The sequence below is a fragment of the Protomyctophum parallelum genome (genome assembly GCF_964188405.1).
Source record: "Protomyctophum parallelum genome assembly, chromosome: 18".
In the NCBI taxonomy this organism is placed as follows: Eukaryota; Metazoa; Chordata; class Actinopteri; order Myctophiformes; family Myctophidae; genus Protomyctophum; species Protomyctophum parallelum.
Window position 1 is genome coordinate 29,449,351 of NC_139716.1, and position 10,606 is coordinate 29,459,956.

Consider the following 10,606-nt stretch of genomic DNA (forward strand, 5'->3'; position numbering starts at 1 on the left):
AGGTGCATCTGCTTCTACAGGTTAAACAGATTTAACTGAATTTAAACAAAGTCAGGTCTTATGGTAGAGACATGAGTAATCCATCTAAATCAATCCATTCATTTGTAGATCAGCTATTTTGATAACAAATTTTTAAATGAAAAAAATAAACTGAAAGAACAGTTCAAATGTCGTGCCATCGAACGAAGCTTTGCATTTTCGAGGGAGTCAGCCCTACCTAGTCATTGTGGACATTGCCAACTCCTCCTCGGAACCTGGCATGGTGCCCTCCAGCTTCTCCAACGCAGCACATTTTTATTATGTATTTTTTTTACTATTATCTGGCTGCAAACCAATTTCCTGCAAGGGACAATAAAGCTAACCTTGAACATGTCCAACCGTGTGTGTGTGTGTGTGTGTGTGTGTGTGTGTGTGTGTGTGTGTGTGTGTGTGTGTGTGTGTGTGTGTGTGTGTGTGTGTGTGTGTGTGTGTGTGTGTGTGTGTGTGTGTGTGTGTGTGTGTGTTCAGGGTGGTTATTCAGGCAACGCTGCAGGTTTCAAACTAGCATCTCTACTCTCCTTGGCCGACACGAAATCCAACAAGCCGGGAATGAACTTGCTGCACTTTGTAGCTCTGGTGAGTTTTGTGTGTGTGGCGCGTGTGTGTTTGTGAGTGGCGTGTGTGTGTGTGTGGCGCGTGTGTATGTGCTGTATGTTTATGTTGGCAGATACAATGTGCTTCGTCCAAAACCAAACCTTATAGTTCCAAACCTCTCTCTCTCTCTCCCCCTCTCCAGGAGGCTCAGAAGAAGGATCAGAGGTTGTTAGAGTTTTCGTCCAGACTGAAACATGTCCAGTCTGCTGCCCGGTCAGAACCGCATTTATATTTTTTATTATACATTACATATTTACAACTTCACCATGTCTTAACCCATTTAGGCCTGACCTCAAAATTTGCAATAAGTTGCATATCAGCGCTCCCACCACCTCAGGACAGTGTGGTACTGCAGCTAAAACAGCTTCAGAAGCAAAAAAGAAATGCCATGGACTGGTTATATTAGAGTGGTGATTGAGGCTCAAACCATTAGAAATACGTTTAAGGGACATAGATAATATGATATAAAATATAAAAAAACTGTTCAAATTCATGTTATAGCTACCTTTTAAACCCCACGGGGGTCCGGGAGGGAAAATCTAAAATATCGGAGTTGGAACCTGAGACCTTGACCAGCCCCATTTACCCGCTGAGAGCTGTTCATGAGGTGGACAGAATCTAGCCCCCGCCGCCAGGGGATTGGGGCTCACAAAATCTGCAGTGATGTCACTGGGGTTTCTGAACTGCCCACACTCCACAGCCCTCCTATGAGACACAGACAGAGATTAGATATAATTTATTATATGGTTATTACAATAGCTTTAATAATTTCCAGTGATTTCAATCCTCAGAACTAAAGTAATCTGTTAAAAGTGCTGTTTTGACTTTCATCATGTTTGTTGACGTTGTTTGACGTGCTGTTACTTCCTGGTCCTGCAGAATCTCCATGGAAACGCTGGATGCTGAGCTTCATTCGCTGACATCTCGCACACGCTCAGTAGAGAAGAGCATCCAGTGGGACACTGAACTACTGATGCAACTAGACACCTTTCTGCAGGTAGCACGCACGCACACACGCAAGCACACACACATGAATGCGTGCACACACACACAAAAACATACACACGCACACACACACAATGAGTGGGTTGTTTTAACGTGTACATGATAAAAAAATCACCATCCCTGTAGGAACTCATTCAATGAGTAAATAATTCCTGAATTCGCCCAGAGAGACAAAGCTTCTCTTCTAGGGGTCCTGTAATGGGTTAAATGACGTCAGGCTATGTTTCACCGCGTTTAACCGATAACACTCCCAAGTGTGTACATGTTTACAAAAGCCCATTCCTAACACACACACACACACACACAGGTCCCATTTCCCATAGATCAGAAGTAGGGCTGCACGGTATTAGGAAGACAATGCGATAACGTTGTTGAATATTGTGATAACGTTGTTGAATATTGCGATGGGGAAATGACTCACGATAACTAGTTACCATCAGCAATGCAGTTTCTCTTCGGATTGTTGAAATGAATAAAAAACAGAAAGCTAAATATGCATATTGCGCATGTTGATATTGTCATCATGATACATTTAATATACAAACTTTGGCTAAAATATAATTTACAGTAAATAATAGCATTATGTAGATGCCAGGTTCATTTGTACAATTTACAATTTAGGCATTTAGCAGACTCTCTTGATCCAGAGCGACTTACATTAAGCAAAAAACAATCGCATATATAAAAAGTATAGTTATTATGAATCAAGTATAAACTAAGAACGTAACAGTGGAGTATCTATGTCAACTATACTGTACATACTATACTATATTATATATTATACAATATACATGTGTACTATAAAGTGCATTTGTAGACCTGGCATCCTATAGTGTGTATAGTTTCAATGTACAGATTATTATAATGTTTTTGTTGTTGTTGTTGATATTATATGCTGTTTAGACTGATTATAGATTATTGGTTTACCTATGATCCTAGATTACTATTTCTATACATTTGAATGATTGCCTCGTATCTCACCTCGCTTACTGACTGTGAGTCGCTCTGGATTAAGACAGTCTGCGAAATGCCAACATTGAAAATTGTATGTAATTGTCCTCATTATTCCTTATGTATATCTGTGTGTCTGTGTGTGTGTTGTGTCACAGCGCGTGGTGTCGTGTGTGTGTGTGTTGCGTGGGAACAGAGAGAATCTGAACGGCGTGGTGAGAGAGTTGACGGACTTCTTCTGTGAAGACGCGCTGACTTTCAGACTGGACGAGTGCTTCAACATCTTCAAAGACTTCTGCGCCAAGTTTAACACTGCTGCTAAGGTACACACACGCACACACACACGCGCGCGCACACACACACACACACACACACACACACATACACATACACATACACATACACATACACACACACACACACACACGCCATGTTTGTATCTAGCGTTCAGTTACACAACTCAATATGAACTGTTATTGCCACCTTCTGGACAGATGCTGAAAATGCATTGAATCCATTTTGGTGTTTTAAGCATTATGTTACGCTTTAGCTATTGAAAAATAGCAGATCTACAAGCTCATAGCGTGCCACCGAGTGGCGCGCTACGAGCTTGCAGGTCTGCTATTTTTGAAAAATCGTGAAAATGTGGCACAAATCTTTGAATATATATTCTTTCAGAGCGAACGTTTTTAACTCAAATCTTTGCTTCTGGGGGGTCCCTGGAACAATATATTTTCAGATGGGGGTCGGCGGCCAATTACATATATTTTTGGGGTTTTCAGGATTTAGAAGACATTTGTAGAATCAGGTCAAAAGGGGTTAATACAATTCAAATGGTTTATCAGCATGCTTTGGCGATATTTTCATTGCCAACGCAAGTGTGAGGGCGGTGATTATTCTGTCCCTAACTGGACGTAACTGGAACGTTGCTGAGTGGACTGAAGCAGACCTTTTGCAGAGCTCGCTCGCCGCATGGTGCCTCTCGTGGCTCTGAAGTATGCAACCCTTTTTTTGGCTAACTACTTCCTAACTTAGTGTTAGGGGCTTTAGCTTCTGGCTCTAGTCTGTTTTCACCAAGTGGGGGCGAGCGATCGGCACCGCCGCAGTGGTGGATAAGTACTGTGTGTTTTACTTAAGTATCAAGTATCAATAATTCAAAATTGCCTCGAGTAAAAGTACAGAAGTATTGGCTTCAAAATGTAATTGAAGTAAAGTACCAAGGCGGTGGATCCTATTGGTTCACCTCTCTCTCTCTCTCTCTCTCTCTCTCTCTCTGTCTAGGAGAACATCGAGAGGGAGGCGAAGGAGGAGGCTCGTCGCCGTCGCTTACGTGACCTAGAGGAGAAAAGACACTCCTGGTCTGGAGGAGAAGAGGTGACACACACACACACACACACACACACACACACACACACACACACACACACACACACACACACACACACACACACTCACACACACACACACACAGATCCTTTGTAGAGTCACACAGTCACATTCTGACCATTTAGCTCCCCCTCCTCATGTTTCCTAGGTGGACGGTGCTTTTGGGCTGCGCTGCAGCAGCGAGGCAGACATGGCAACCGCCCTGTCGCTGCACGAGGAGGCGGGGCTTCAGCACCCCCCCCGCTCGCCCCTCCTCCTCCTCGCCAACTCCCACAATCAACCCCAGCTGGGGCGCTCGGTGAGCCTGCGGCGCTCGCGGAACTCCCCGTCGGGCTCGCCGTCCGCGGCCACCGAGCGCCAACTGAGCGTGCTCCTGGGCATGACCCCGCCCCCCGAAACCCCTAAGGCGTTTTGGGAAGGAAGATTGGGAAGCCCCGCCTCCTCGCCTGAAGCAGGCCCCTCCTCCTGCAGGAGCGCGGGGGTTTCCCCCTGGATGAGGCCCATGAGCCCTGGGCTGGCCCTGCGCCTCAAACACCACACCCTGCTCCCTGCCACGCCCCCACAGAGCCCGCCCACGCCACAGACTCCGCCTCCACGTGCCACGCCTACAACGTCACAGACTCCGCCTCCGACAGCCTCCAAGTAAGCCTGTCACAATCTATGCTTATAGTGTATAAAATTCAAAAGTGGTGCTCCTGTTACGAGCCTCACTACGGTACACAAACTATTCACCCTATCCGCTGCTACATGTGAAGGGCACAATGATGGGTTTAAAAACACAGCTGAAACAGGCCGTCAAATCCCGCACTTTCCTTCTTCATATTGCCGCCGCAACGCAAAGTAGAGTTTAGCCGTAGTATTATATATCGTACAAAAGAATCACACCCGTGTGAAGTGAGTGGTGCAACTCCGTGTGGGGGTCTTCAGGGTGCCGGCCTGGCCCGGTTTCCGGCGAGCTGCCCCGCGTCCGAAACGGTTGAGAAATGACAGAGTTACCGTGTGGGGGTCCCTGGGGGGTCCCTCTACTGTACTGGACTGTACTGTCACTGTACTGTACTGTCACACCCAAAATCATCATATATATATATACAGTTAATGTGTGTGTGTGTGTTAGGCTGCACAACAGTCAGTGACACGTGATGAAAACCAACCAAACACTATTTCCGTGCTCGGACACAGCCAGGGCCACAGGGACACAGCCAGGGCCACAGGGACACAGCCAGGGACACAGCCAGGGCCACAGGGACACAGCCAGGGCCACAGGGACACAGCCAGGGCCACAGGGACACAGCCAGGGCCACAGGGACACAGCCAGGGACACAGGGACACAGCCAGGGCCACAGGGACACAGCCAGGGCCACAGGGACACAGCCAGGGCCACAGGGACACAGCCAGGGACACAGGGACACAGCCAGGGCCACAGGGCCACAGGGACACAGCCAGGGACACAGGGACACAGCCAGGGCCACAGGGACACAGCCAGGGACACAGGGACACAGCCAGGGCCACAGGGACACAGCCAGGGCCACAGGGACACAGCCAGGGCCACAGGGACACAGCCAGGGCCACAGGGACACAGCCAGGGCCACAGGGACACAGCCAGGGACACAGGGACACAGCCAGGGCCACAGGGCCACAGGGACACAGCCAGGGCCACAGGGACACAGCCAGAGACGCACAAAGCTCTGTATAGCCACTCAAAAAACGCGGGGAAAAGATGAACGGAAATGCTATATTTTCATCGTCATTTTCATTTTTCATTTCATTTCAAAATTTGAAATATGAAACATGAACATATGAAATTTTCATTTAATATGTTTCATTGTCATCCACACTCTTTTAGCCACTCTAAACCTTTGAGGGGACCCCAAGTTCATATTTAAGATTTTCATATATTTTCAAACATTTTCAAAACAAAATAAAGCATCTTTTCAAAGATAGCTGATCTACATGCTCACAATGAATGTCACTAAAGCCTTAAAGACAAATCACTTTTTAATACTTTTCATTGGTTCAATATTTGTAAAAACCTACACACACGGGTAAAGGGTGTTCAATAGCACTGATTTATTAAAAAATATATATATACTGTATATATTTGAAAAATGGAAATAGCTGGTCTCTGCCCCACAGCGACTGATACTGTATATGTTTATGTTCCAATGTTCAATGATAAAAACAATTATTTGTCATGTACAGCCCTACCTCCAAGACATACAGAAGTCCGACAGGGACCCCTGACGCACAGCCTGACGCAGCAGAGACCACCCCTTCTACCTCAGAATGCAACCGGCCGTGTTGGGAGACGTCCGGGACGACGACGCAGCACAACGCTAGCTCTCACGCCGCGGTTCAGACGTACGGCGACAGTGACGGTTTCAGACTGAGCCCGGAACGGTCCATGTCCGTCACCGTGGAGAGACACACGCTGGTCCCCGAGCTACAGGCCTTCGATGACGTCGATGACACCCCCGGCGTCACGGAGCTTCTCCGTGACGTCGACGACAGTCACGACGAGATCCGCCGGGAGGACACGGAGGAGGTCGTGGAGCGAGACGGGGCGGAGGAGGAGGAGGATGAAGTCAGCTACAGGGAGAAACGTTGTGAACCCGAGTCAAACGTCTCTTCCTCCACCGCCGCCCCTCCGTCACACGGAGAAGGAGAAAGCGATGAAAGGGGGGACGGAGGGGAGGAGAGGTCGGCGTTCGTCGGGTGTGTGACGGGTGTGCGCAAGACGGAGGGAGAGAGAGACGACACGCGCACACCCGCGCACACTCCGGCTCGGCCTGAGGACACGCACGCGCACGTGCACACTCCGACGCAACCTGAAGATGCACACGCGCCCGTGCACACGCCAACTCGACCCGAGGACACAAACGCACCCGCGCACACTCCGACGCAGCCTGAAGATGCGCACACGACAACTCAACCCGAGGACACGAACACACCCGCGCACACTCCGGCTCAGCCTGAGGACACACACGCACCCGTGCACACGCCAAAACAACCCGAGGACTCACCCTCAACTCCCCACACACCTGTTAATGACACCTGTCAGAGTCCCTCGCGCTATCGGGAAGTCGTGAAGGACACTTCCTGTATTCCCGCCAATGACGTGCCTTCCGAGCCTTGTCCGGACGGCGAGCAGCCAATCCCTGTAACCACGCAGTCACTTCCTGCGCTTCCTTCCGCCAATCGGACACCAGCCGAGTCCACCAATGAAATGCCCGCTCCCACCACAGATGCCTATGAGGGAACGAAACGGTCGACCGATGAGAATGAAGAGAAAGAGGTGTCGGCCAATGAAAAGTCAGAGTTGGTTACGGCTCCGGAACACGCGACCAATGAGACGACACAGACAGAGGGCTCCACCAGTGTAAGGAGAGAAACGGAGAGCCCACCCCTCCACCTGGTCAATGACGAGCAAGAACCCCGTACCTCCTCCAATGAAAACACAGCATCTGAGACCCCGCCCGAGCCCTCCTCTAAAACCCTGCCCTCCAAATGTCGTCCCACCGCCGGCGTCAAACCCTCAACCTCCAGCTCCGCCCTAACGACCCCCAAACCCCCAAAGTCTGTGCGAACCCTGAACAGCTCCGAGAACCAGGGCATGAGGCGGGTCGTCCCGATCTCCAGGCCCAGCCGAGCTGCCTCCTCCCTGGGGAAACGTCCGACCAAACCAGCTGGGCACCTCCACCAGAGTACCTCCGGCAGTCTCAACCCCTTGAACGCCAACAACAGCCCCTCAATCCGCCGGGGGGAGCAGACCACTAGTTGTCCCTCTTCCCCCTGGAAGTCCAGCGGTCACAACAAGCAGGACCCCTCCAAGGTTTCAAGTAAGCGTGTTCACGATTGTTACATAATCGTCTGGTCGTGATTATTTGGGCTACTTGCGATTTTTCTTTTGCATAATGTTTAGAATCAATTTCATCCAGTTTCCAGATGAATGGAAACAACAAATATTGGATGTATTGTATATATGGAAATATTTCCATATTTCCATCATTACTTCTATGTCGTCCATGGTCTAGTGGAGGCTGTGGAGCTGACCACTAGACTGTGGCCTTCCTATTTTGGGCATTTAGGGCAAAACATTTTTGACGAAAGATCTTTATACGTACACTTTCAAACATTTTCAAAAAGAGTGAAAATATCACAATGCAACCTTTAGATCGTTTTACAAGTATACAATGTTTATATGATTACGTTTATGATCTGTTTTGGCCTTAGTACATTCTTTATTTTCATTATTGTCACTGTCAGTAATTTCTTGCAATTCATGTTGCCAAAAATGCCAAAAAGTCAAACAGAAATGTAATTTGTGTATATACTATATGTTCAATGTCCAAATCACCTGTATATCATGACAATTAATTAATCTGTTTCAGGCATCCAGAGCCCCGCCCGCGACTCGGGGGGACAGCAGCAGCAGCCGCTCCAGAAATGGCCGTCCGTACGGAAGCCCGTCCAGAAACCCCGGCAGGCGTCGGAGGAGAAGATGTGCCGATCGACGCTGCGGGCGCTCGCCGCCCAGACTGGGGAGGGGGGAGGAGGAGGAGGAGGAGGCGGCGGGAGTGTCAGCGCTCCCGTGACCCCCTCCCACAATGTGGCCCGCTTTGCCCGAAACACCGCCTCTTCCTCGTTCAGACGGACTCACGCCGCCCTCGCCTCTCCTGCTCCTCCTCCTCGCGAGGAGGCGGGCTCCCCAAAGGCTGTCACGGCCGCCTCCCCTTTCGTCCGGTTGGGTTCCTTGCGACTCCCCTCCTCCTCCAGACCTCCGTACTCCTCCTCGTCCTCTTCCTCCTCCATGCTCCCGAACAGCGACGAGCCGTCCTCCGCCTCCTCGCCCCTGAGGAGGTCTCAGAGCATCCGTGTGCCTCCTCCTCCTCCTCTCACCCCTCCTCACGACTCACTGGCTCCCCCTAAAGGCCATAGCAGGAACAACAGTGGGAGTTTCTCCGACAACTCGGCTCCCTCCAGAGACTCCAAGACCCACAAGCCCACCTGGCGGTAGAGCGAGGTTGAACTGTCCTCGCTCCTTTTCAAGGGTAGAGAGAGGCTGTGTTCCATTAATAAAGCTGCAATCCATTCCCTTTTTTTGTTTTTGTTCATAAAATATTATTTTTTACCAATCTGTAGTCTATGGTACAGATTGATGCTCTGTTAGGACAACTACTGGTTGACACTTTGACAGCCTGAAGGTCAAAATGTGTCCCCTATTAGGTCAGTGGTTTGAATTTCGGTTAGGACCACTAACCGCACACTTCATTCCATTATGAAGTGTGCACATTCTCTTTTCTTCTTTTTCTTTTCTTTCCCAGCGAGATCGAGGGGCTGCATTCCAAAATGAAGTCTCCTCCCGCTGCCACCTGTATAGGAGTGTAATCTTCCACGTTGAAGCACTTTCACTTGCTTATATATACAGACTTATTGTCAAGATGCAAGGGGGGGGGGATGCTTAAAACTTAATAAGTTCATAGCCTAGTTGGAAGCCACATGACGTCATGTCTAAAAGACAGACATTGGAGGCCTTAGATCAGCGCTATAGCGCCCCTCAGAAAGCTGTGTGCCAGTCTCTTATTTTTTGAGAGAATGGAGACTGCGGCTACATTCCAATATTTACCATGAAGACTTTGAATCTTTGATGTTCAGTTGTGTGTAGGCAGGCCTGGCCCCATAAGGAATTTATCAGTTATTTATTGCTATAATATATGAAGTATGTTTTATTTTGTTTTATGACGATGATTTCATTCACTTCCACATTCCACATTTCCAATATTTTAGAGAAGTTGACAAACACATTTCAGTGGAATGGATATTGTGGAAAAATATGCCAGTGAAAGATATCAAAACTAACTTGTGTGTAATTGAAAGTTACACAGTATGACTTTAATAACTTTAGCTGAGTTTTGATATTAATAAGTCAGTACTTTAGAGAAAGAAAGAAAGAAAGAGTGGGTCGGTATAGGAAAGTTAACGAGAGAAGTGTCCCATTCAGCCTGAACTTATAGGGTACCTGAGGGCCTTAGCGCAAGTATTTCTCAAAACGTTTTCATGTCAAGGAGCCCCAAATGATGTATTTGGCCGCACGCAGACTAAGACTATAGACTAAGACTCAAGACTTCAATTTCAGAAGACTTAAATAAGACTAAGAATAAATGGTGTGTTATTCAAAAGACTAAATCAAAATCTGCTGAAAAGATTAACACGGCGTCCCACCATATCACATCTAACAAGATCCAACGCCAGAGAGAGAACATCTTAGCACATTTGATATTAAAAACTTTCAGAACCACTAGTAACGTAGTATGTCAATACAATGTACAGGTAGTGCATCTGCAGTGGTTGGAGGTGGTCTCTTCCATTGAGACAATTAGACCCTACTGTACTGTTTGACCAGTGTTGCATTCATACCATCTCCAGCCACTTTAAAGACGTCACGCACACGCCGCTTAACCCCTACACTACAGGTCATGCAAAGGACCATTGATACGTGTATGCATCTAGGCGGGCCTAGGCTCATTCCTACAGTATGTTGATACACGCTGATACAGCCTTTGTAAACTATGAGGTGTGAATTTATCTTAATGATGTGCGTGCTCCTGAAAAATCTCTGGGAGGGTCATGCCGC

The 10,606-nt window shown here is 48.2% G+C and overlaps 1 protein-coding gene across 1 annotated transcript in view; it reads left to right on the forward strand.

Moving 5' to 3' along the window:
- Nucleotides 1–10,069, forward strand: part of LOC310875902 (uncharacterized protein) — a 33,868-nt gene extending 23,799 nt beyond the window's left edge. The window contains 8 exon segments of the mRNA XM_083789335.1: nucleotides 508–615; nucleotides 776–846; nucleotides 1,513–1,630; nucleotides 2,748–2,912; nucleotides 3,871–3,963; nucleotides 4,124–4,617; nucleotides 6,175–7,811; nucleotides 8,364–10,069. Of these exon segments, the coding sequence (XP_083645461.1) occupies nucleotides 508–615; nucleotides 776–846; nucleotides 1,513–1,630; nucleotides 2,748–2,912; nucleotides 3,871–3,963; nucleotides 4,124–4,617; nucleotides 6,175–7,811; nucleotides 8,364–8,989 (3,312 nt within the window). The 3' untranslated portion in view covers nucleotides 8,990–10,069.
- Nucleotides 10,070–10,606: the final 537 nt, after the last annotated feature.